Source organism: Tamandua tetradactyla, chromosome 18 (assembly GCF_023851605.1).
Source record: "Tamandua tetradactyla isolate mTamTet1 chromosome 18, mTamTet1.pri, whole genome shotgun sequence".
Lineage (NCBI taxonomy): Eukaryota > Metazoa > Chordata > Mammalia > Pilosa > Myrmecophagidae > Tamandua > Tamandua tetradactyla.
In genome coordinates this window covers 25,226,542-25,253,994 of record NC_135344.1, presented here as the reverse complement: position 1 = coordinate 25,253,994, position 27,453 = coordinate 25,226,542, and the positions used below count along the sequence as shown (strand labels likewise).

The 27,453-nt window shown below is 36.8% G+C and overlaps 1 protein-coding gene and 1 non-coding gene across 2 annotated transcripts in view; one reads left to right on the top strand and one right to left on the bottom strand.

Annotated features, from left to right (window-relative positions):
* Positions 1-26,081, top strand: part of WDR7 (WD repeat domain 7) — a 494,499-nt gene extending 468,418 nt beyond the window's left edge. Inside the window, 2 exon segments of the mRNA XM_077135381.1 lie at positions 17,589-17,693; positions 23,315-26,081. Of these exon segments, the coding sequence (XP_076991496.1) occupies positions 17,589-17,693; positions 23,315-23,518 (309 nt within the window). The 3' untranslated portion in view covers positions 23,519-26,081.
* Positions 609-714, bottom strand: LOC143662814 (U6 spliceosomal RNA). The gene has a single exon (XR_013165589.1). It is a non-coding gene; the product is annotated as a U6 spliceosomal RNA (small nuclear RNA).
* Positions 26,082-27,453: the final 1,372 nt, after the last annotated feature.

The window sequence follows — 27,453 nt, the reverse complement described above, 5'->3', positions numbered from 1 at the left end:
AGTGAAATAAAATCTTGGCAGTAAAATTGTTTAGTTTGTTGTGAGACATTGTACATCTTAAAAAATAGTTGTCTCTTTCATATTCTACAGCATATAAATGGCTTATTGGTATTGCATGTATTAGAAGAAACCTGGTGATGAATTCATTGGATAGGTTGAGATAATAGAAATAAATAATTCAGGAACTAGTAGAAATGAATATTAGGAAATAACATATATGGATTAGTGATAATAGATTATATATTAAATTTGTTAGGCATAAAGAGTAATCCACAGAACTCTGTTAAATCGCTTACTCTGAAGTGACTAAAATAACAGAAAACAAAAAAATTTCCTCACCTTTCTCCCTGAGATCAACTTCTATTTTAGTCTGAGACATCCAAGTACCTCAAAGTTATCTAGAACAAAAAGGGGGGGGGGGGGGCAGAAAAAGAAAAGGTGTCCAAAAATGTAGGCCAGGAAAAACAAAAGCAAAACCCTTAACAATGACGTTTGCTTTGTGTTGACATCCAAGAGAAAGGGATACATTTTGGCAGAAAAAAAAATCAAGGAAAAATAACTATGACTGATGAAAAGAATTTAATGCTCTTGCACTGTCATTTTTTTTTTTTAATATAGAACGCTTCACAAGTTTGCATGTCATCCTTGCACAGGGGCCACGCTTATCTTCTCTGTGTGTTCCAGCTTTAGTATATGTGTTGCCGAAGCAAACACTGCGCTGTCATCTTCTGTAATACATTCAACAGTACCAGAGGGACAGAAGGAAAGATGGCAAGGAAAGTAGAAATCTGCAGATAACTACCTAGCTAGGATAGAAATAGAACTGCTGGAATCCCTTCCAAGGGTCTGAACCGTTCCACAACTTGTCAAGACTAAACCCTGAGCAGAAGAGCTCTCTGCCCTGTGGCCCCTGCGGCAGGTGCCCTTACTCTGGACCTGGAATTGTGCTGCAGCTGGCCAGCAGACCAGTTCCCAGTCTCAGGGAAAAGTCTTGGCATGAGTAACTGGGAGTTACAAAATATTTATACAGTCATTTATTGGAAGAAATGGCATGAAACCATTTAGGGAGAATGTACATGAACCAAAATCCTAAAAGTATAATCCTTTAGCTTATGAAATAATTTTAAATAGATTTATTAGTATTTATATTTAATTAAGTAGAATTACATTCATATTTTTAAAAGCCTAGCATACACCAGAACTTGTTTGGTAGCCAAGGAGGAGAGAAGGCTTAATGAGTAGTGCTCTAGCTCTGTCTCATATCTGATTTCATTGGCCTTGTATTATTTAATTTCCTGTTTTTCTTAATAAAGAAGGTGTGAATTAGAGGTGAAACAAAAATATTGATTTTTTTCCCTTCATTGAGTATTATTTTTGTGTTCTGTGCTCTTTTGTTGGGTGTTCTTTTCGTTTTAATTGTATGCACTGTATTCTGCAGGCAGATTTGTTTTTTCCAATGGGCCATAATTGTTTAGTTTTTTTGTGATTTTGTAATCTTCCTTTCGGGAAGAAGATTAGACTGTTGAAATTGGTAAGGTGAAGCAGCACAGACAACTGTATCACCCATGCCTTGCCGCTCACAAGGATGCAGTGAAGAGGAAAGCCCTTTCAGCACTACGCAGGGTGCACACACATGGAGTGTGTGAGTTTATTATTTCCTCACAGCTTTAGTCTAGAAAATGGTCTAAAGTTTTCTTCCTATAGAAGGTAGATTGTCCGTTCTAGCACTGTGCTATTTATTAAATATAGATCTGGTATAAATCTTTGATATATGGAAGTTAATATTTGTAGTTTCTGGAATTTTTAAAATATTTTTTATATTCTTTACCTTTTGAATTGAACATAAATATTAGTGGAAAATAAGAGTAATAAATTTAAGCTTAGGGGTTAAAAACCAGGAAGTTAATAGGGGTTTAGACGAGCAATCCTGAATCATTAATCAATGTTATAAATTGAGCAAAAATGTAGAGCTTATATTAATAAAGGAAGAAATGTTGCTTGTGGCATACGCAAATCTCTCAGAGAGTGATGAGCAAGAACGCAGGAAAAGAACATTTCCAGCTGATTTACAGGAAGGGTTTCCTTACTAAGAAATGGTAGGTTGTGGTTAAGGTCCCCTAAGGGAATTTGTGGGCGCACTCTCCACCAAGACCTGACGAGATGCTAGAAAGCACATTCAGGGGAACAGCTCTAGCTTCGTGCTCTAAGTAATTAGCCTTGCACATCCACTGCTTCCAGGCAGTGGCAACAAAAGCATCAATTACTGCATAACTCACTCTTTCCTAAGATATCTTTTCTCATACCTACATACTTTTAATGGTTTTAAAGAGATGTAATTTATATATAATAAATGTACCCATTGTAAGTACACAATCTGATGAGTGTTTCCTGTCATGATAGTTTTGCCTCATTTAGAATTTCACATGAATGGAATCATACAGTATTAGTTTTTTGTGTGTCTGGCTTATTTCACTTAGCATCATGTTTATGTTCATCCGTCTAGCTTATATGTTTGTTCCATTTCCATACTCATAATGAATATGAAACTTCCAGAATCACAAATATGAACTCTGACTAGAAAACTGGACCTATATAAACTGTAACAGAAATTGTTCAGCCACATCATATAAAGAAAAAACAAAAAGAAAACAATGATTGTGACAGTCATTATTTTGGGAGCTTATTTCTGTGCCTTATTGCTCTTTGAGGTTTTTATTCCTTTTGTCTTTCACCTCCTAGGGTGCTTTCTAGTATCTCTATATTTTTTAATTTAAATGGAAAATTATTTTTGTTTTCAGCATTTTGTGATAATTTCACATCTCTCATAATAATGCACTTTGCCCTGAGGTGTCTCAAACCAAGGCGAGAAATCACTGGGTCAGAAAATCCTTATGTGAAAAATAAATTAAACACAACTGTATGTGAAACTATACTATAAGTTTCTTTATAGATATGAGCATGCCTCTAGTACAAGTAAATTATCTAAGTGACTGTACTTTTTTTTTTACATCCTATAAAAATATAATCTACAAATTGCAGCTGGTTGTTATAAAAATGTAGGACAGGAGTTTGTTATTCCCATAGGCAGATTTTAACAGAGTAGTTTTTTAAAAAGTATCTGAGAATATTTTCTACGGTGTGTTTCTAAATTGAGTATAAATCTGCGCTCTGTACCTCAAATTGAGTTAGAAATATAGATGGAATTGGATACAAGAAGTTATTTTATAAGCAAAAAGTATTCTATGTTTTTGAGACATCTCTTACCACAAATGAAATAGACTAAGTGAGATAACTTGTTGGCTGTCATGTTAGTGATGTAATATTTAGAATATATGATACTGCCTTTGACAAACACATATAAAATGTCCTGTAACACTTGAGTGGCTGCAGCTGTCATCTCATTTTTTCTGGATTAAGTTTGGTCAGGAAAGATGCTGCCTCATTTTCTAGTTGTCATTTGCCCAGGAAGTAAAAGCAAATTGTAATGAGGGAATCACAGCAGGAGAACCTCCTAACAAATGAGAGGCATATATTGACTGGCAGCCAGCATGCCATTTCAGTGATAAATGTATTTTTATACACTGCTGTTCAAGGTCATTTGCTATTGTCATTGTGTGTGCAGCCATCAAAAGTCACACAGCTCACATTCTAAACAATTGTAGTAACTGGTGCAAAGATGCCTTACTAAAAAACCCAGTCATTAATTTTATACAGCATTTAGGAAAATTAAACATCTTTATGTTCTTACCATGATTTTATCTTGCTGTCGTTATAAAAATTGACCGGAAATCAAAGAAAATATAATGTAAGGAGCCATTGGCTTACATTACTTATAAGGCATATTTGTGTAGATTTATTTTAGTCTTCATAGACGCCAAGTTTGAATGCGGACAAACCTCAGTAATTAGCTATTCTGTGGTTTGTGGTTCTTTAAGTGTTTTAATTTGTAAAGAACTTTTATAACTTAAGAATCCCAAAACAGAACTATTTTCATTTTAAGACTTCTAGCACATGTTTGAAACAAATTTTATATTAAGAATACTGAAAGGAAACATTTAGCTTTTAGATCTGCCCAAATCTGAAAAATTTTTTTCAGTAACTTTTTAAACATGTTCGTTGTATTTTAATAAGTACTCCATAGTTATTCAGAGAATAATCGATTTATTCACCATCTTTAATTCAAAACCAAACCACATTTATCCACATGTAAAAAAACCACATTATTATTCAGTTTTTTAATCTCCATAAATAGCAAAATGGCCAAGTATGAATCTAATATTAAATAACTGTATTTGGGGGCAGGGGGGGTGTTCATGGTCTGGAAATTGAACCCAGGTCTCCTGTGTGGAAGGCGAGCATTCTACCACTGAACCACCCCTGCACCCGAAATAACTGTATTTTAAAGTTAAATTATTTGGAAAATATCTTTTGGATCGTACAATGTCTTTCAGTAATTTTTTTATATTATTATTGTTGAGTTTAAGAGTCCTCCCACAATATGCGTTCACAGGTAGTATATATTCACTGAAAACTGCAAGGCCTTTCATAATGTTGCCAGCCTAATTCTCCATCCACTCTCATCTCTCTCCACTTCATCCTGTGCGCTCTGACTCCTCACCATTCTGAAGGTCTTTTCGTGTTTAACGACAAGCTGTACTCTCTTTTCCCTCAGGCCCTTGGCCATGTTGCACCCTGCCATGGAACACTCTTTCAGTCTTGCTGACCCCACTTTACCCCCCACACACACACGCACACACCTACACAGTCACTCCTTCCCAGAACATCTCTGTGGCTTCCTAACTGGCCTATATGGTAATTTCATTTCTACCTGAGCATGTGGAAGGGAGGTAAGTTAAATGAGTGTCTTGCTAATTTTAGCTTCTAATTTTGGGTGAACCTAATGTCTAGAGGTTCAAAACAGGTAATCGCATACTGTTCTCTGGCATCCTACACGTTCTCCTGCTGTCCTAGTAAACCCATATGCTCCCATAGAGCTAGCGATGTTAGAAATCCTAAGTTTCTGTTGTCTACAATAGGTAATTACATTTCTAATGTCTGTCTTGGACCTTGGAATGCTTTTTCTCACAGAAACTGTTATAAGTAGTGCTTAATAGACTAAACTGGTACAATGAATTTTGAAACATTTAGAATCACATAGGCTAGTTGGAAGCTGGTTTTGTTTCTATGGGTAAACAAACTTTAGGATTTCTTATTTGGTGGCTGCCTATAGGGAAGCATTGCAACATCCGCATGTAAAAATGTCACTAGCATGTGAAGATTAAAAAAAAAAATTACCAGATTGTATGTGGAATAGCATGGGGTGACAGAGTCTGTTGTGGATATTCAAGAGTGTGAATAGAAGAGTCTTTTATATCTAATGCAAAATTATCAAGAATTAGCGAAGTTCTTAAAATTTGCATATCAATCTTCTAAAAGTTTGCATGAAGCATTTGCCTTTTCAGTGGGCCAATTATGACACCAGGGCTGACTTTCATATCTAAAACAGGAAGTGTGAACCAGAATTCTCATTGAATTCCAAATCTTCCAAAACTGAAATCCAGAAACAGTGTTTTTTGTTCTGTGTTTACTCATGTTAAAACCCTGAGTATGAAGGTTTGTATTTTTAGTTTCCTGGCTGCTAAATCAAATACCATTCAGTGAGTTGGCTTAAACAGCAGAAATTTACTGGCTCACAGTTTTGAAGCCAGGAGAAGTCCAAAATCAAGGCATCACCAAGGTGATGTTTTCTCCCGGAAGACTGGCATTCTGTGGCCCGCTGACAGCGATCTTTGATCCTTGGCTTTTCTGTCACATGGCAATGCACACAGCAGCATCTTCTGGCTTCTTCCTTCTCTACAGGTTCCACTGATGTTCAGCATCTGGCTTCTTCTGGCTTTTTCTCTTTGTGTGGCCTTCCCTATAAGGCCTTCAAAAATAGGATTAAGACCCATCCTGAGGGTGGACCACGATGGCTCAGTGGTAGAGTTCTCGCCTGCTGTGATGGAGACCTGGGTTCGATTCCTGGTGCTTGCCTATTAAAAAATAAATAAATAAAATAAAAAGCCCCATCCTGAGTCAGATGGGCCACTCCATAACTGAAGGTACTTCATCAAAAGGTCCTCTTTATAAGGGCTCACACCCACAGGACTGGATTAAGTTTAAGAACGTGTTTTTCTGCAGTATATGCCTCCAAACCACCACAGTTTGCAATGGTTTTAAAGGGTACTCTTAATTTCCTTGTTGATGTGCTTTGTAGCAATCAGAAATTTAAAATCCGTAAGTGCAAATATTTTTATAATACCACAGCAGGCATCTTAATGTACAATGCTGTACCTAAGTATTAACTCCAACTGGATGTTAAGTGAAGACATTTACCATAAAATTGTTATAATGATGCAAAAATGTTTCATCAACTGTCGTATGTCTTTTGAGAGAACTCTCCCTCTTAAAAAGGGCACTTACCTTTTCATTGTTTTCCAAAAATGGTTAATGAGTCTACAACATTTCAAAGCCATAAAAGCAACTAAAAATATTAAATCTTAACCAAAAACATGCTTTTGTTATAAATCATGTATGCTAATGCAAAGTTCGTTTATATATAATCTACTGGGCCTTCAGAAATGCATCAAAACTGCCTTCTTCATACACTTAATTCTAAAAGGAAAATATTGTATATTAAGTGGAAATCCTTTGGTTGAGAGTTACATGTTTACCCCAAGAGTGAATAAAATTAGTATGCATCTAAAGTATGCATTTAATAGCATCTGTAGTAAAGCATAGAATGCTATTTTAAGAAACTGGCATCTGTGGATTATATATATTATAACAATTATGAGCAGATTACTAATGAAGTGTGTTCTGAGTTATAAACAAATAAAAAGCATAAACGGATTCATGTTGTTTGGGAAGAACATAAATTAAAACATCAAAGCAGCTTGTTTCCCTTAAGGATTGTCGTTATTTGGATAGCTTATCAGTGGGAGAGAGTGCAACAAGTGGGCTAGTGTTATTGATTTTCACCTTGTGTTACAAAAATATTTTTCATTGACAAATATTAATTGCTTATTAAGTGCTAAAGAGCTTGATGGTCCAAATATCGAATTTTCGAATGAATTGGTTTTTAGTCATTAGGCAATATGGTTGTATTAAAGATACAAAGGCTTAAGCCAACATTTTTCCCACTTTAAGAACACTAAATAGATATTCCTGTAGGGTATCAGTGATTGGATATTTATTTGGCTTTGCATTCAGGTGAACTCTGTTAAACTAAAATATAGGGAATGTTAGCTTAAATATGCATTTTATGACTATAATTAGTAAAGAAACCAGTTTATCTTGCACTGATTCTAATTTATGAATCCAGTGAATCCTTGAGATTTGTATAGGGACAAAGTCAGTGATGTAGATCACTATTATGTGTTTTTTGAAATCATTAATTTGGTTGATTTGAAAAAGGAACTGGATAACAAAGTGAATAATCAGATACATACATATACGTGCACAAACATATGTGAATATATGCACATTCCATTTTACTTCCTTTTTGTTGTCTTATATTTTCATAGTATATATATTTTTTCTTTTTATAACTTAAACTGGAAGAAGTCTTAAATATATTAGCTAATGGGCTTTCTAAAATATAATGGTGGATAACTAATAAAGTTTAAGCAAAGTTAAGATGAATTTTGACAGTTGACTAATATTAGTAATTTTGAATCATTAATTTAATTTTAATCAAATAGATGTTTTTGGTCCTGGAAAGTTGACTTTTTAGTAGTTCATTTCCTGATCTGAGTGATGTAATTATACCTTTTAAAGGGTTAATATTTAAAAGTTAAAATATTATCAAACTTCAAAGCAATTTGTTAGGTAAGAGCTATAGTCCTTCATCACAAAATTCTCTGTCTAAAATGTTGCATGTACATTGAGAGCAACTTTTAAATCTTTATTTAAAAATACAAGCTGTTAGCTAAAAGCTAAGATTCCAGATATCTAGGTTATAAAATAACCCCAGCTCTTTCTCTTCTGCTCACCCCTTAAGCTATTGGTATTCCCTGTCATTTCATCCTTATCGTTTGGTCTTTTCGCTCTATCTGCTCTTCCTGCATTATCTAAGCCACTCACATTCAATCATTTAACAAACATTCTTGGAGAGGCGGCTGTGTACCAGGAACAGTGCAGGATCCATGATCCGAGCCTTAGCAACTTTGTGGTAATAAATCCCAAATCTGTCTCTCTTCCCACAAACCTTTTCCTGAGCTGCAACTTCATCTAACTTTCTAGCATCTTTCTAACTATCTTCTGGACTCCTCTGCCTTGCTATCCACATGTCCCAAATTAAGCTCATCATTTTCATCATCACTTCCTACCATCCTTCTCTCCCCAAAAAAGTATTCCTTCTTTCATGCTTTCCCTATCCAGGTAATAGCATCCTCACCAATTTGCCCACTCCTTCCTTTCCAAGTCTAGGTCCTCCCTCAATTCCTTTTTCATCCACTGCATTTGCCTCCCAACCGGGTACCCTTCTTTGTATATTGTTTCTCTTTCTTCATTCTCTAATCCACCTTCCATACCAATGCCAGAATTTTCTTTAAAATGGTCTAATCTGACCATTTTCCTATTTAAAAACTTTAGAAAACTCCCCATTGACTATGAACCAAGTCTACATTTCTTAGCATGACAGAAAGGCCCTTTATAAAGTCTTGGCCATAGCTACCTTTTATTTCCTCTCCAAAACTTGTTGCTCTCCACCACTTCCCTCTGTCCACCTGTCATCTCCTTTGGCTGAGTGACGGGAATCCTTGCTGTTTCCCTGGACCCATCTCTCACCTTTCCTCTGCACACCTTGCATAGACTGATCTTTCTGCTTAGAATGTTTTTTTTTTGATTCTTTTCCTTTGGACCAACTTTTCTTCATCCTTTAAGGTTTGGATTAGTTTCCTAGGGCTACCACAGTGTGGGTGGCTTAAAACAACAAAAATTCATTCTCTCATGGTTCTAGAAGTTAGAAGCCTGACAGCAAGGTAGCACACTACCTCTGGAGGCTCTGGGGAAAATCCTTCCCATCTCTTGAAGCATCTGTGGCTCTTGGCAGTCTTTGGTGTTCCTTGGCTTATAGCTACATCACTTCCATTTCTGCCTCCATCTGTACATGGCCTTCTCCCCTCAGGGTGTGTGTCTGTGTGTTTTCTCCTCTTCTTACAAGGACACCAGTCATTGGATTTAAGACCCGCCCTAATCCAGTTTTAACTAAATACATGTTCAAAGATTCTATTTCCAAATAAGGTCATATTCTGAGGTTCCAGTTGGGTGTGAATTTTGAGAGACACTTTTCAACCCTTTACAAGGCTCACCTGAAATACTACCTTCTCTCTGTGTCTTGTTCTGACGTCATCTATCTCTGAACAGAAATTACTGCTTATTTATCAATGTTCCCATGTCACTTTGTCCATATCTTCTATTTCGCCATTTATTACACTATTTAATAATTGCTTACTATCAATCTGTCTGTCTCATCTTTGTATTCTGATGTTTAGCACAGAGCCTAGAACAAAATAAACTCTCAGTAAACATTTTTAAGTATGTTTGGCCTAAAAATAATTAACTATATGAGGTAGCCACGGCAGATACTATTCTTATTTTGCAAATAAACAAACTACTACTTAGAAATTTTGGGGAACTTGCCCATTCATGAAACCCGCAAGGATAAATTTTCACCTATATATATATATATGAATGTGAAATGCTCTAAGAATAATTCAGATACTGACAATAATGTCAGAGTTATTGTACTGAAGATTTTGTCAGTAATTGTTCTGGAATATCTGCAAATGTAATTGCTATATGAAAAAACCTACATGCATTATTATAAATATACATTTTATTATCTATATTACCATTTTAATATAAAGAAAAAGATATGTTACATCAAAGTTAGAAGGGTAATGTTGTATGTTTAAAAATAAGGGAATGGACCTTGTAATATAGAACAGTGCTTCTGTGTTTTATGTACACAAGTAAAGTGTAGAATTTATAAACTTGTATTGTAAATTAGTGGATATATTCTAGTTTTCTCCAAAATAAACATTAGTCAAAAGATATGGTGATATACTGGTTAGAATACATCCGAGAATATGCAAAACCTATACAGATCAATTATGTATAATTTAGTTGGATATTTTTTATTTTCTTCATCCTAAACATATTTGGTCTAGTAAAGCAGGAGAGGTGGGATTTCTGTATATTTGGTTGGCCTTTCTTGATTATCTGCAGCAAGAAAAAGAGGAAGAAGGGCTTTGATGTGAAAAGATGACAGTTATGGGAAATTTATTCCTTGAATATGAGTAAATTTCTCAATTGAATAGGAGAGAGGAAAAACAAAAACCTCCTGAAGCTATTACATATTCTTTACAGAAGTTGCTGTTATTATGATGACTATAAAGTTTGAAGATTAAAAACAACATTTATTGGGTGGGCAGTGGTGGTGCAGTGGCAGAGTTCTCATCTGCCATGCCATAGACCCGGATTCAATTCCCAGTGCCTTCCCATGCAAAAACAAAAACAAAACAAAGCATTTATTTAAATGTTTATTCTCTATTTGTTCATTCATAGGCCTTTTTAATATGAATTTTGATCATTTATAATTGATATTAGTGACACTATAAGCCTCAGTATCTGAAGCTTGAAATTATTAGGAATGTCTCAGTAACAACAGTGAAATGGTTTTCAGCATTTACATTGATTCTTGCTATTCCCAGTTAAGAGTGTTGTGTGTGTGTGTGTGTGTGTGCATGCACACATGCAAGTTGGTCTATAACACCTCACACCCAGATGAAATTTCTAAAATTATTGCTTATATCATAGGATTACCATATATAGATATTGAAAAACTCCTTTAATTTGTCAGTGTCAGTTTATCTCCAAATGCCATGTAAGTAATTTTCAGTAACTGAAAATGGACAATAAACACTGCAACTATTTTTAAAGAATAAAGAGAGTCTGTTTACTTGAAGCATTATACCTTATAATAAAACTTAAGATAGCTCAGTTTATTATATTTATCATTAAATCTATTTTCCATTAAGATGTTGAAATGATACCAAATCTACTTGTTTTCTCCCTTGAATGTGTATCTTCTCAGTTAGATAGTGATAGAAAACTCAAATCATTGAATAGTTCCAAATACCCCTTGGATTGGAAAATGCCATAATGGGTGGTTCTATAGTATAGAGTTAGCGTAATATGAATAAAGAGCATAACCTCAACCCTATATCAAGAAAAGAAATTATTTTCTTTTCATTTTCAACCCCCAAGTCATTTGCTCAAAATTACTATATAACTGCCAAAGGGTAGCATCCAGGCTATAGGAGATAGTACAGCCAATAAGAAAAAGCTGGGCTTTCTTTGATCTAGAGTGTTTGAGGATTATATTTACTTGTACTTTCATTTCATTGATACTTTCAGTTTCTGTATCATGTCCCAAGCAAAAAAGAGGCAGTTCCCTAATTTTATACATTATCTATTCCTTAAAATGTATGAGAAAACTGAATATGCAGAGGTCAGGCAAACTTACATGTTGTAAAGGTTTTGCACTTCCATTTCTTAGTTATGGCTCCAGTAGATATTGCCTCTTGGGGGCTAATGGGAGGGTGAAACTTTCATACAGGTAGGACCAGCAAGGAAAGCTGCTAATGAGAGATGGGGCTGCCAACCCCTCTGACGTGAGATGCCAACCCAGCCATTTTCTCCCTTAATAGCCAGTAAAGAAAGTTTAGGCCACTTCTGATCTTTAAACCTCTGAATTAAGGGTTTTAATTCCCTGCAGCTGGGTCAAGGAAGAATGGTTTTTGTTGTTTTTTTTTTTTTTACGTCCCACTGCTGTAGTCTCCCCATATGTGTAGGGATGGGCTGAATGAGCTCCCTGGGGTAACAGGCAGTGCCAACTATCTTTCCACTCATCCTAACAGGACAGAAGGTGGCAGGATTTCATTGGGCCAGGACAGCACAAGGATTTGAAGGGAGATTGGACCAATCCAGGGACCTATTCTTGGACCTTCCTGTTTATGGAAACTACCTCCAAGCCACCTGAAGTTGGGAGTCTAGGAGTTCTGTGAGGCCCACTGGTATTAAGGAGGGTTTGCAGAGCAAGGTCAACATGCCTGTGGCCTGACCAGAAAGAGAGGGTAGACACTTTCTCTAGGTGAGGCCCCACTTTCAAACAGCCGAGCCTCAAGTCAGGGCATCTGCCATCCTTGTACCTCATGGAAATGTGCTTGTCCTGTTTGTTCTTAGCCAGAGCAGGTTCTAGGGAAAAGGCCTCAGGTGAAGGAGTCATTAAGTTTTTAGAAATTTCAGAGACTGCATGCAGCCATTTGGAGACATGTTTTCAGTTCAGCAGACCTTTCCAGCACCCTACAAATTGCAGCTGCCTGTCTGTTCTAATCCCAAGCCAGCCATGTTACTCCCCAAGAAGACCTTTGACTGATGTAACCTTCTTCCCTCTCACCCCTAAGTAAGTTCCTTGGGGCTGGCAAAGTTCTTTTATTTTTTCCATTTATTTTAGAAAATATTATGCAGAATACATGAGTCATACTTAATAAAACTTTCCTTGTGGAGGATTTATGGCAGCAAATTTGTACCTAGTTTTGGAAATTTTTTCTTCATACTTTATGTTAAAAATAAGAACATGTTTTGGATCGTTGGGTTTTTTTTACCTTTCCTTTGAAAAGGTGATGAGGCATGCAAATAAATATGAAATGTTTTCTTTGATCTGGTTCAGTCTCTAAAGTGGGCATAACAGAGTCCTATTTTTTGGTTTCAATTCTCAAACTTGTCAGGAAGAGACAGACTAGGTGAGAGCAATTTTAAAGAGAATATTCTAGACAGTCGCAGTCTTCTTTCTTTCTGTTGACACTGACCAAATCATTTTAGAAATCCATGTTTCTGTTTCCTTCTCTGTATAGAGGGTTAATTATATTTCTTTGCAGAGCACATTGAAAGTGCCTGTTAAAAACGGCTGGGTAAGTAAGTATTGTTCATTATTAATCCTGCCTCTTAGTTCCTTTTCTTTCATAAGAGAAGGGAGGTGTTTAACAATGCAACACTCTGTCTCCTGCTAGGGATAATTGCTTGATTTCTTTTATTGTTCATAGCACTTCCTGAATTAGATTAATTTCTTTCTATTCCATTTCTGTCTTTTCAAGACAGCAATTTCTTTGACTAAAAATGTAACAAGACATGATACTGATTTGCATATAAAAAGCCGACCCAACCTCTTTTTATTTTGAAACCTGTTGTTTTGGAAAATGTTCTTGACAGGCCAGTATTTAAGATCCAAACCTTTGGGTTTGCCCTATCACAAAGCACTTACACGTTCACTGTGGTCTCCACACAGCTGCATCCCTAATGCCAGGATAGAGGTTAAAGTCACTTCAGGTGGTGCCTGCACAGATCACAGAAGTTCAGAGAGCTGAACAAAAGACAATGGCAGCATTTCCATTACACTGAGGGCTGAAGCACCTCTTAGGCAGAGACTGTAATGAACTCACCAGATGTATCAAACAGTTTAAAATAGCAAAAGTCCCTCAACCACGATGAGTGGTACTTGCTTTCTTATAAGCCAGCAGGTCTGTCTGTCTGTCAGTCGCAGGCAGGGCTCTGTGGTTTTTGTCTAGGTTGCTTTAAAAGACAGCCCAGCGTGGCACCTAGCAATATTGTCTGTGTGTGTCTGTGTGTGTGTGTGTGTGTGTGTAGGTGTGTGGCATGTTGTGATCCAGATGTTGTAACACAAACTGAGTGTACAACAGGACTTCAACAACAGCAAAACTGAAAATAGATCAATAATTACTGAAGCGAGTATGAAGTATTTATCAGACACAGAATGAATATAAAAATTTACTTCTGCGTTTCCTAGTAGCAAAGCAAACACATTGGATTATGTAATTATTATTACATGATAAAAAGAAAACAAAAAAATTGGAAAGAGAAACATTTTCCTGGTTGAAAATTCCAATGAAAACTTATTTCATAAGATCTTCTGTTAGAGACACTAGGTAACATTTTGAGGAACGTCCTCAGCTGACATAGAAGTATTCTTCAAGTGGATGTTTTTAGTACCAGCCTTCCATAAAAGATGAAAGAATGATATGAAATATTAATTTAGTGAAGACTTTCTGAAGGAGCAAATATGGTTCCTGGGTGTCTGGTTTTCTGCCTTTAAGGCAGGCTGACTTAGCGAACCTCACACAGAGATACGTTAACATGTCCACTGGTTGCTGCATCCTTTGGACGTGCTAGTTCATATCCAGTTCACTGCTGCATTCAATGCTTGTCCAACAGACATCCTAGTTGCTGATTATGAGGGAATGATAATCTGGAGGAGGCAGTCTTGGCATCCTGTTTTGAAATTAGGGACCCAAACTCCAGAAGGAGGATTAATCCACCTCCATACAGAATCAGGCTTTGAGGAATTTGCAAGAAGGGCCAATTTTTTTTAATGCTTTTGTTGTTGTTGTTGTGAAATATATATACAAAAAAGCAATATATTTCCAAGCACATTTTAACAAGTATTTATAGCACAAATTTTTAAGTTTGGTATGGATTCCAGTACCATGAGTTTTTGTTTTTTCTTCTAGCTGCTCCAAGACACTGGAGACCAACAGAAATATCAGTATAATGATTCAGTAGTCATACTCATTTGTTAAATACTTTCTTCTCTGTTATACTCCTCCTTCTCTTTAAATAACATATATACATAAAAGCAATAAATTTCAAAGTACATCACAACAAATAGTTGTAAAACAGATTTCAGAATTTGGTATGGGTTACAATTCCACAATTTTAGGTTTTTATTTCTAGCTGCTTTAAGGTACTGGAGGCTAAAAGAAATATCAGTATAATGATTCAGCAATCATGCTCATTTGCTAAACCTGACCTTCTCTGTATAACTCCACCATAACCTTTGATCTTTCTCCCACTCTTTAGGGGTATTTGGGCTATGCCCATTCTCATTTTTTCATGTTGGAAGGGGCTGTTGCTGATATGGGGTAAAGAGATGGAACTAGTCGATGTTCTGGAAAGGCTGGCCCCTCTGCATTTTAAGACTTAATCTGGTCCAGGGATCCATCTGGAGGTTGTGGGTTTTGGAGAGTTACCCTAGTGCATGGAACCTGTGTAGAATCTTGTATAATGCCCTAGGTGCTCTTTAGGATTGGCAGGAATGGTTTTGATTGGGGTTTGGCAAGTTAAGGAAGGACCAGTTTAGCTTACAGGAGCTTGTAGTCCATTCACATTTCCAGATGGATTCTGGGATCCCAGGGCATGGGAGAAATAATTTTGAATCAGATGTTTTTAATGGAAGGGTTGCATTAATGAATAGGTAAGGCAGCCTGGGGTTAGATCCAGAGGCCCTCCTTGGGGGTCAATCCTGGGCTGGTGTGATGGAGAGCAATTGCCCAAGCTGAAGTAACTACTTCTTCTTAGCCCTGCCTGACATTGCCACGTGGAAACAAAGGCCAAATATTGCTCAAACTTCCTGTTTCTGAGGAGAGGCTAGAAATCTTCATTTTACATGAGATCTTATTAGAAACATAGGTTTAAAACATAGGCAAGGCCTTACTAATCCCCTACTTAATCATAAAATAGGCTCATATTGGTCAAATAGAAATTTCAGATTTTTTAGCAGAATGGAATCTGGTTTTAAAAATAAATAATTAAAAATGCTTTCCCAGCAAATTCATTAAAGACCTAGTAAATGGGAATGGCCAATTTTTCCCATTCTAATTGGGTAGGGGTTTTATTTTTTGCCTGCACACAATAATTTTCATTCTAATACAGTTGATGTTAAACTAGCTTCTCTCAATAATTATTCAGCAGGTTCACCGTGTTGCTTAATTTAGCACATTGTGTGGCCTGACACCACAGTTGTTGAATAAAATCTGTGTCTCTAGGCAACCTAGTATGCTAGCTGAAACTGCTTCTGGAATATATGGTTAGGGCATCTCTTTTTCTAGGTTTTTCATTAGACATTGTACTCAAGTATTGAGTTTTGTGATTGTTTACATTTGTCTGGTCATCTCTTAAGTAAGGAGAATTAGCAAATGTTAATAGCGTGTATTGAATTACCACATACCTTGCACTATGCAGAGTGCTATGTATGTATTATCTCATGTAATGCTCACAAATCCCTGTGAGATGGTATCGTCACCACTACCACCATCATCGCTACTTTAGAGACACAGATACTCCGAGGTTAATGAACTTGCCCGGGGCCACACAAGAAGTAGAGGAGCCAGGATTCGAATCCAGGCAGTCTCATTCAAAGCAGCACCCTCTGCCTGCCCAAAGCTTAGTGCTTTACTACCAGAATGACATTTTTCCTTTGGATTTTGAAACACATTTTATTTTGTATCCTACAGTCTCAAAAGACCTAGTGACAGGAAAAAAACCAGAATTCCTGAGGGATGTGCATGTATCCCCATCCTGCGCACCTCCCCCTCATTCTGGCCACTCAGATAGGAATTATGAAAGGCGTCCCACTGAACTGCGCTGTGCGCTTGGGGCTGGATCACACGATGAGCCTGATGCTTCCACTGAGACTCCATGCTCAATTCTTCATCTGAAGTTGCAGATGAAAACAAACCTTCCTGGTATTGTCTTAGTTTAAGAGAACATGCTTTCCCTTTCCTCTCTAGACAAAGGAAGGAAACCAACCTACAACTTGTAAGCCAGACTGAATATTGTTTAATGTAGTACATGTGTGGCCTCTAATAGTTGAGGGTATGGAGAATAATACAGAATTTTGCTAATTTGCTTAATATCCCAATGCTTTCCATAATTATTATCATTAGACTTGAGTATAAATTATTAGTAAAGACTTTTTTTCAAAGACGTATTCTAAAATAACTCTTTTTTTGTTATTCATGGTTAAATCAATGATAGCTCTTTGGTAAGGGCACAAAATTATTCCTGTTAACTTGTTTGTTTAATGTTTTTTCTATAAACTTGTTTTCAATACTATTTGATTTATATGCGTGCCAGACTTCCAACACTTATGTTCATGTATGTGTACTAGTTGCAGCTGTATGCATTTAGGCTCAATGTTATTAGTGGGAATGAAACATAAAATATGAAAAATGTGTAATTATTAAAGAGTTGACATAGTCTTCCAGATTAGGGATATTATGATACAGTTCTGATTGTTTTTCATTTCAGAAGACTAATGTTCCTGGGTGGATTTGGTGATCAGTTTCCTAGTTCTGCTTAATTGTAAAATTCTTCCCTCCAATGAAAATCATGAATTAACACACTAGTTCGCTCATTAGCATATGATTTTTCTTTGGTCTCATGCTGTCCTCCCAACTAGAAAACAAGTAGATGCTTCAGAAAAGTTTGAGGCCCTTGGATATATCAGCAAGAGAACTTTGGCTGCTTTAATTATTTTTCTATCCTGATTTTGTAAACAGAGAACATAGCCTCTAATATCCATGACATCTTGATCTGCACTGAGCGCATTTGCATATGTATTGTAGTTGAGTCTCTAATGGCTCCGTGGAATACATACCATTAATGACTTCTCACTTTCATTTTAGACAATCCATGGGCACAAGGGACCAATCACTGCTGTGGCCTTTGCTCCTGATGGACGATATCTAGCCACTTATTCAAACACCGACAGCCACATTTCTTTCTGGCAGGTAAGCCCAGATGCTACAGATCAAGAAGTATACTGAATGATATGCTTTTGGTAAGAAAGTCTTTCTGTTGAGCTTATTAGCCTTCTCCATTCCTTCCTCAAACAAATAATAGTTATTGCTTGCTGATTATGTGTCATACTCTAGCATGAGAATACAAGTAGCAATCAGAAACGAGGGGGCCATCTCACAGAACTTTCTGTCTGAAAAAAACCCAACTAAAGAAGCAAGCAATTACAATACAGAGGGGAACCTTAGACTAAGTGGCCTGGGAAAGCTTCCTGGAGAACACGACATCTTAACTGAGACATGAGTGATGCTAAGGATGGGCCAGGTGTTAAGGTTACAGATGAGTGAGCATTTGAGGAGAGAGAGCAGCAGATGCAGCTATTCGAGGGAAGCAAGAGCACAGTGTTTTGGAGGGCCTGGTTCAAAAGGGATGGGGCAGGATGGAGCACTGCTCAGGCTCTTCATTTACACGAGGCATTCAAGTAGGGTCCTTGGGTCTTCAACTCTAAAAGTTCATAGGACATTGGGAAAGTAATGCAACCTATTATTAAATTCATGTTCCATTATATGATCTCAATTTTATTTGCATTGTGAATTTCCCACATAATGCTCTTAATTCTCAAATATTCAAAACATTTTTAAAAATCTGAACATCTTTGGCTAGCAATTCATGGCAATGCTTATGTTTAATTCTGATTACAATAAATATTAATTTTGAGCTAATTTTTATCAATGATAAGTCTCTATGCCTTCTTCTTTTTGATTAGTTTAGTCTTTAGTCTTGATAATTAAAAAAAAAGTCAAAATTATCAATGCCCTCAAAAAACTTAATTTAAGATTTTGTTGTTACCGTCACTCTCCTTAGATGCAGGTGTGTTCTGTAAGATTCAGTTTATTGCTTTGAAAGCTTAAAATAAAAAAAAGTTTAAACAAGGCTTCAAAACAACTTGATGGTTTTTTAAAAAATCAATAGCTAATAAAATGTAAAACGGATACAATAAAGTGCTTAATTAACAACATGCTATTAAACCATGACAACTTCCAAATGTGTGACATACTTTTTCTACTCTTCATCTAATTTAGTTTTCCAGTTTATTTTCTCATTATCCTTTCTTCCAGAATCTATCTCCAGCATCTTCTTTCACTTATATTAAGCTTTCTTCTTCAGAAACCTCACCCAGTCTTCATCTTTCCATTTGGGTAACCACAGAACTTTTATTTTTTATTACTGAAATCCCACAACAAGTCCATTAGTTGCCCATTAACTGGACTCTTGCAACACATGTTTCTTTAAAGGATTTACCTACAACAGTTTTTTTGGCTTATGCCTCTTTGGTCTCTATTATACAAACTTGTACTTTTCCTTGTTTCCTGTTTCCTTGAAATTTCTGATGCATTTTTAGGTAAAGCTCCGTTCATAAGCATATGTATCCAGTATCTAAGTGCTCCGTGTTGGGCTCCCTTTAGAGACATGAAGTGCCACAAGTCATGGGTTCCCTGCTTTCAAGAAGCTTGTGTTCTATTCAGGGTTTTTCCTTTGGAATAAACAACAATAACCAAAAAACCTCTTTTGTTGCACTTGTCCAACTTTTTTTTCTGCTAAGAAAATATAGTTTTATAAATTAAAAAACCTCAGAAATTGGCCATATTTTTAAAATTTTTCCTGTACTTTCTAAGTGATGAGCATTTTTCCTCTTGTCTTGCTCTTTAAGGTTCTGTTCGGATATGTTCATCCCTTCCTTGAATATTTTTCTATTTTTAGCAAAGTTCCTGCCCAGCTCTTAGATGGAACTATGGTTAGCATCTTTTCTTACGTTGGAAATCAAGACCATCCATTAGAAAATATCTCTTTGAGATACCTCTTGCCATCTTCCAGTTCCCCTCTACAGTCTCCTGCTGTTGTCCCTGGGTTTTGCCAAGCACAGTTAAAGAGGCCGCCTGGTGTTGTCTGCATGCACACCTGTCTTCAAGGAACAGAGCACCAAAGCAGCTCAGGCAGGACCCGGGTCTTTCTCGCCTCTAAAACCAGTGTCAGAATTTTAAATGCAGCCTATTTCTTGCATCCTAAAAATTATATGCAGCTTGGTTTTGAAATTTAAATGGAAGGCACAGGAACAGATCATTTCAGCTTTATCAAGAAAATACAATAAAACTCCTACCAGAAGAGTAGTGGTCTTTTACTTGAATTAGAGACGGTCCCCAAAGCAGTGTTAGGTCTACCACTGCTCTCTCCAGATAGGCTTTGCTGATTTATTTAAATAGATACTGTTTAAATCTAATGATGTATGATAATACTTTTATTTTATTCCAGTAAGTGTACTGTAATATATTTTGAAAACTTAATGAAGTTGTATTAATTCAAAACCTTACTAAAGCTATCAGCTATTAAAAATCTTTGCTGAGAAATGCATGTTAATGAGAAATATTGGTTGGATAATTACTCAAGTGAGACTTAGTAAGAGGTTTGTGTGCAGCATCACTTACATTAAAACATTTCCTGTTATTTGATGAGTTATATTTGTATGTGTTTCTGTGTGTTCAGAAAGAAATATTCATAGAACTGCTTTTGTGAATTAAAGTTGCATTTTAGTGTATATACTCAGCTCTTGAATGAGGTTGTTTGGCAATTATTCAAGTCCTTTGATTCTGCAGCATCATATTTCCTAAAATTTGGATATTTCACTTCAGTGTATCCATTGGTGTTTGAGCAAGGGGAATTTAGTAATGAAATACATCCATCATTCATTCAAAAAAAATTTTTATTGCCCTCCAACAAATAAATATCCAGTTTCAGAAATGCTCATGAAACATAGGTATCAGTTTCATTTATTTTAATTTATTTCATCAAACAATAGAATACTTTTCAGCTATTTTTTTTTTAATGGGATAAATCTATAGCCATTAAATGAAAAGACTGCCCTCAACATTTTCTTGAGTAAAGAAACTGTTGAGTAAAACTGCCTTTTAATATCAGCATCTTTATATAAAATTCCTTATACCTGCATCTATGTGTGTGTGTGTGTGTGTGTGTGTGTGTGTGTGTGTGTGTGTGTGTGTGTGTGTGTGTGTATGGAGGTCTGGAAGGTTGTTAGTCAAAATGTTAATAGTCATTCTGAGAAGTAGGATTGCAGGGGATTTTTAATACCTGTATTATTTTAATTTTCTACAAAAACTATTTTTTTATCTTTGCCATCAGGAGAAAACAATGTTACCAAATATTTTAATTCTGGGTGGTTTTCATTTATTCAAGACTCAAGTTACCCTCACTTTAGCATAGTTTGTAGCTAATCACTGGTCAGACATACATTGATATCTAATGGGATAAAGTGATTAATTATTTCGGTGAAGGTTCTTTAGCTGAGTTAATTGGAAAAATTAGCACCCTATTTCTGATTCATTCCTGATTTGATGAGATTACAGGGAAAGGGTGGTCCAAGGAGCAACAAGTTAGAGTTAATATGGGATCTTCACTGTTCCAACTATATGCACCTGTAATAGCAGTAGCCCTTATAGAATCTCAGGTAACCCTCTTCTAAGAAAGAAAGGCAGTTTGACCCTAGCAAAGGCATATCTCACAACAGGGGTGGCCCAGGTGGAAAGGGGAACCCAGATACAATAATGGACTTTAAAATTTTTTTAACCTTTCCGTGTGTAGCATTCCCATAAGATATTCTCTCCCTGTCATCCCTTGTTAGCCCTTAGCCACATTTCTTGTACATGGTTAAATCTGAAGGAAAGAATTAAAAATAGGGAAGTGTCTGGGCATATTGGATGCCCCTAGCATTTCAAACCACCAGCGGAAATCAAGCTTCATACAATTTTTTTCATAGAAAATCCATAAAGAATGAAAAATACTTTGTAGTTATTTATCAACTGAGAAATTAATTTTTTTTTAAATCACAGTATGCCTGTTAATCCCAGTTAATTTTAACCAGCAATTTTCTGGGTTGTTTGGATCTGTTCTGTAAGAGGACCAAATTGTTATATACCATTACTTCCTGTAGCAGTGAGAATTATCAAGTCAAACTCACCATCATTATTTATATTTAAACTATTTGGGAATCTCCAGAAAGCAATAAGGCATTGATTTTTATATTTTATGGAGTTTTTGGAAAAAGGAAGGAAGCAAGGAAGGAAAGAGGCTTTTGAAAGGACAACAAACAGTAAGGTGCTGCCTGGCTTTAAAATGTTAACTGAATTTTAATGGAAAGAGTTAACTATAGCCGTACATTTGGTTTTAAAATGTGACCTCGTACACTAGTGATTTTTTTCACCTCTGTGTTGTGTTTGGCACTATTATTAATGCAGGAAAATCAGTAACATTAGTCATCTTAAAAGGGTTATTACTCAAGATGATTTAAATTGTGAAAATGTCAGTGGAGCCAGCACGCACCCTGCTAAAGATGCTGTGATTTACGCCCCCTGACACCATCCTGCTGCCGAGGAGGGCCAGGAAAAGCAATGGCTTATATTTTGTACTGATCCAAATGCAGCACATACTATCAGCAGTAACCCATCTTAAATGTCCTAGGATTTGCCAAAGTTTCATGTGTCAACCATTTGTATACATTCGATCATAATCTGTATGCTTCACGCAAATCCCTAGAACCTTGTGCATTTAAATGAAGGTTTGACTTGGAGAGAGGAATTCAAAATGAAATTAATTCGGTGACAAAAAATATTATTTCCAAGACTCCTTTTCCTGAATTTCAGTACACTTTCCATGTAATTTGTGATAGCACAATGCCATATATTAAAAACATTTTAAATAATATTTTGAACCTAAAGGATTCTTCAGACTCAATTGTTCAGCTTGTTCACTTATTTAACTGCCCTTCCATGTTTAGTACTTTGACCTGAACGCATAGTTCTTCATCATTCATAATTTTTCTGTCATTTTTCATTTATATGAATGGATCAAAGGAACTTAAAATGAATCTTAAATCCGAAAAAAGATGGCAAAAAGCAGAAATCACCAGCTGATAAACATGCACTGCCACAGAAGGGTTAGTTCACTCCCTTCAGTGCCGCCAGACACCCAGCCACTGACTCCGGGTTGAGATGGAGTGACTTGTTGCCCTGCCACTAAATAAGGCTTTCCTAGGGACTGGGTTTTTTAAAGACCAACTGAGGAGCACAGGGGTTGATGGACGGGGTGAATTTGGGCTCTCTGATGCAGAAACCTCTCACTCTATGTACTGCTTAACTTTGCTTCATTTTCTTGAAGAAATTCTAAGTCCCTAAACTTTTCTTGGACTCCTCCTAGAGGGAAGCAACGCAGTTAGCTCTGTTAGAGAATGAAAAGGTCTGCAGTTTTTAGTACCCACTATTTCCAAATATTGTTTAATTGAGCCATTGTGTTAGCATCTCTAATTTAGCAACCTTCTTAAAGATCCATAGACCCTCCTCATGTCAAGTTCAGCCCACAAATTAAAATTTGTCTGGATTTTTGCATTTACTGTGACAGCAACATAACCATTTTCAAATACATTGTTGGGAATAAACTGTGTGTGTGTGTGTGTGTGTGTGTGTGTGTGTCACACACCACCTCCGTCTGTGAAGGGGAAACGGCTCTGTTTAACCCCTCGCCTGCTGCTCTTCCCCCTGTGCCGCAGATGAACACCTCGCTGCTGGGAAGCATCGGCATGCTCAATTCCGCACCGCAGCTGCGCTGCATTAAAACCTACCAGGTGCCCCCGGTGCAGCCCGCCTCCCCCGGCTCCCACAACGCCCTCAGGCTGGCCCGGCTCATCTGGACTTCCAACCGCAACGTCATCCTGATGGCCCACGACGGGAAGGAGCACCGCTTCATGGTGTAACGCACGGCTGCCGCCCCAACTGCGTTTCAGTTGTTTCAATTCCCCAGCCGCCGCCCCGTCCTGACCCACGCCGGCCGGGCCCTGGGTGCGGCCCACAACGGTGCGGCCCGGGGCGCGCGCCTCCCTCCCGCCGGTCTCAGGGCCAGGCTCCCGCCCGCCCCCGCCGGAGCGAGGCAGGCACCCCCAGCTCTGCCGACCGCGGCCCGGCTCCCGCCCGGTAGCTCTTCCCTCCGAGGAGGGGAGGGAGACGCGGTGGCTCCTGGGCACGCGCTTGTTGCTTGGAGCAACCGCAGCCCAAAAATCAATAAACACTGTGATCGCGCTCCCAGGCCAGTTCAGCGTTTTCAGGGCTACAGACCCCACCTCTGAATTGCTGCCTGAATCTGGGCATGTTGGTGTTGGGTTTCGAGGTACTGTGGCAGTCACAATGATTGAAATTCTTTCCCTTTGGTTTCCAAAAACATACTGTTTACCGAAAAGATTCTGTGTTTACATGTTTTTTCTTCCAGCAAGTGGTAGAAAATGACTCAATCCAGTTTCCTAAGGTTTAGCCACTACCTTCTTTATCAATGCCTGATTTGAGATTAATAAGAAAATATTTAAAGAAAGATATTTTCCTCGTAGGGAATACAGTTTCCCAATCACCTAGCTTTCTAAAAAGTGGTCATATCCTGCGTAATTGATAGTGTATTTAGTAGTAAAAATAAAAATCACAACTCATGATCTAGAGAATATAATTATCCAGTCAGCATAATTAACCTCTTAAAGGGACTTTGATGATCAAGAACCACTTTGGAAGCATAACATAGACCTTAAAAAGAAGACTGTAGTATCTATTGCTAAAGATATTTTTTGGAAGAAAGAGCTTAATCGCTCCCTCCAGAAATTTAGCAAACCTGCAATTCCTCTATGTGCGAAATATGTTGGTTATCATGTAAGAATCACTATTCAGCCTTCCGACTACTACCACTCGATTAAAAGAAAACTAAGAAGGCATTTCTTTTACACAAGTATCCTAGATAATTAGTAAATATGGCACAACTATTCAAGAACATATATAAAATAAGAGGGTATTTAGTCAATTTATTTGAGCAAACATTGCAGTGGGGATCTTCATTGTGCTTTGAAGTAAGCTTTAACTCAGTCACTTTTTTCTCCTTCTGTCATAGTTATGGAAAAAACGATGTTGCTGGTTCTTGCTTATAATTATGAAAAAATCCATACATTAATATTTTGTATGAATTGTGCCTAACAAACCTCAGTCTTAGATGGTTGGAGAATTTTGTTGCCTGGTAGTTACTGTTAGGTTGGCTAGGGCAAAATTGTTTATTAAATTCAAAAGGAGAGAAATGGTTTATTAAATTCAGAGAAAATACTCCAAGTTTACAGAGGAACCAAATGATAATGGAGCATTTAATTTAAAAAGCATAGATTATCAGATTGTATATAATATACAAAAAAAAAGAAAATCAAAGTCCAGGAAGAATGCATCTGTTTTATTGAAGCAGAGTTTTAAAGAACATATTAAGACCATTAGATCGTATCTTTCATATTGATGTGTTCTTTCCATTGGTGGCAAATCTGTACTATTCCTTGGTTTTAGACTTTGGATGTTCTTTCAAAAGTGAATGTATGCCACATGCATGTATATTATATTTATAAAGATTATATACGTAGCTTCCAAGGAAGAAGCAAAGAACTCCACAATGTAGACTTTGTTTGGAGGACGTGCTGTTGTGTTGGGTCTGGATGGACAAAGGTGAGGCAGGTGAAAAAGTGTGCCTCCTTTTCCCTGTGGGCTCCCGGCGTGGTCTCTATACCCAGCACATCTTTACTTTGTGAACGAAGTGGGAATTAATTTATTCTAGACTACAAAGCTATTGTGCAATGATGAGGCAAAAGTGTCTACCTTCAAGACTTTTTTTTTTTAACAAAATATCCAGTGCATCAGGGAGACGCTGTGGGCGGGGAGGCAGCCCCCATGGTGCACATAGAGCACGCCTCTGGGGATTTGGAGCAGAGCTGTGAAGGCCAGAGGAGCAAAATGCTCAGACAACGGCTGTAGGCCAGCCTTTCCCACGTGGAGGCAATCAGGGTTATTGGCCAGGAGAACATTAGGATGGAAGATGACAACTGCTAATTAAACAGACCACTCTCACTGCTGAACTAATATTTGCATTCTTGTTGACATACATCTCTCATTGGCTGTTTTGATAACCACAGTCCCAAACTTATCACAGCTTAGATTTCTCAGCACTGAGGTAAACTTTGTATTGTCATCCCAGTGTATGCTTTTAGTGTTTTATTGATTTTGTTGGCACTGTATTTGGACTTGTCCTTGTAAATGTAGAGACATATGTGGCTTCATTGGTAATTTACAAGCAAAAGATGACATGCCATGACACCTGTATGAAAACATGATGATTGAAGTCACTGTGTACAGCGAGTGAATTAAAGTGTCTGCCGCTCAAGAAATTTCTTGATGATTTCACTTAATAGATTCTGTATGTATTAAATGTCCCTATGTAAATACGTGTGTTAAATAAAATTGAATTGTACTGAAGATTGTTTTTCTCGTGTTAGTTTTTCTGTTGTTCATTCTTTTTTTATTAATTAAAGAAAAAAAAGAAATTAACACATTTAGAAATCATTCCATTCTACATATGCAATCAGTAATTCTTAACATCATCACATAGATGCATGATCATCATTTCTTAGTACATTTGCATCGACTTAGGAAAAGAACTAGCAAAACAACAGAAAAAGATATAGAATGTTAATATAGAGAAAAAAATAAAAATAATAATAATAAAAAAAGAAAAGGAAAAAGAAAAAAACAAAAGACACAAACAAACAGACAAACAAAAAAAAAAACTATAGCTGAGATGCAGCTTCATTCAGTGTTTTAACATAATTACATTACAATTAGGTATTATTGTGCTGTCCATTTTTGAGTTTTTGTATCTAGTCCTGTTGCACAGTCTGTGTCCCTTCAGCTCCAATTACCCATTATCTTACCCTGTTTCTAACCCCTGCTGGTCTCTGTTACCAATGACATATTCCAAGTTTATTCTCGAATGTCGGTTCACATCAGTGGGACCATACAGTATTTGTCCTTTAGTTTTTGGCTAGTCTCACTCAGCATAATGTTCTCTAGGTCCATCCATGTTATTACAAGCTTCATAAGTTTATTCTGTCTTAAAGCTGCATAATATTCCATCGTATGTATATACCACAGTTTGTTTAGCCACTCGTCTGTTGATGGACATTTTGGCTGTTTCCATCTCTTTGCAATTGTAAATAATGCTGCTATAAACATTGGTGTGCAAATGTCCGTTTGTGTCTTTGCCCTTAAGTCCTTTGAGTAGATACCTAGCAATGGTATTGCTGGGTCATATGGCAATTCTATATTCAGTTTGTTTTTTGTTTTTTTTTTTTAATTAACGGAAAAAAATAAATTAACCCAACATTTAGAAATCATACCATTCTACATATGCAATCAGTAATTCTTAACATCATCACATAGATGCATGATCATCGTTTCTTAGTACATTTGCATCGGTTTAGAAGAACTAGCAACACAACAGAAAAAGATATAGAATGTTAATATAGAGAAAAAAAATAAAAGTAATAATAATGGTAAAAAAAAAAAAAAAAAGACAAACAACCAGACAGACAAAAACAAAAAAAAAACAAAAACCTATAGCTCAGATGCAGCTTCATTCAGTGTTTTAACATGATTACTTTACAATTAGGTATTATTGTGCTGTCCATTTTTGAGTTCTTGTATCTAGTCCTGTTGCACAGTCTGTATCCCTTCAGCTCCGATTACCCATTATCTTACCCTGTTTCTAACTCCTGCTGGACTCTGTTACCAATGACATATTCCAGGTTTATTCTCGAATGTCGGTTCACATCAGTGGGACCATACAGTA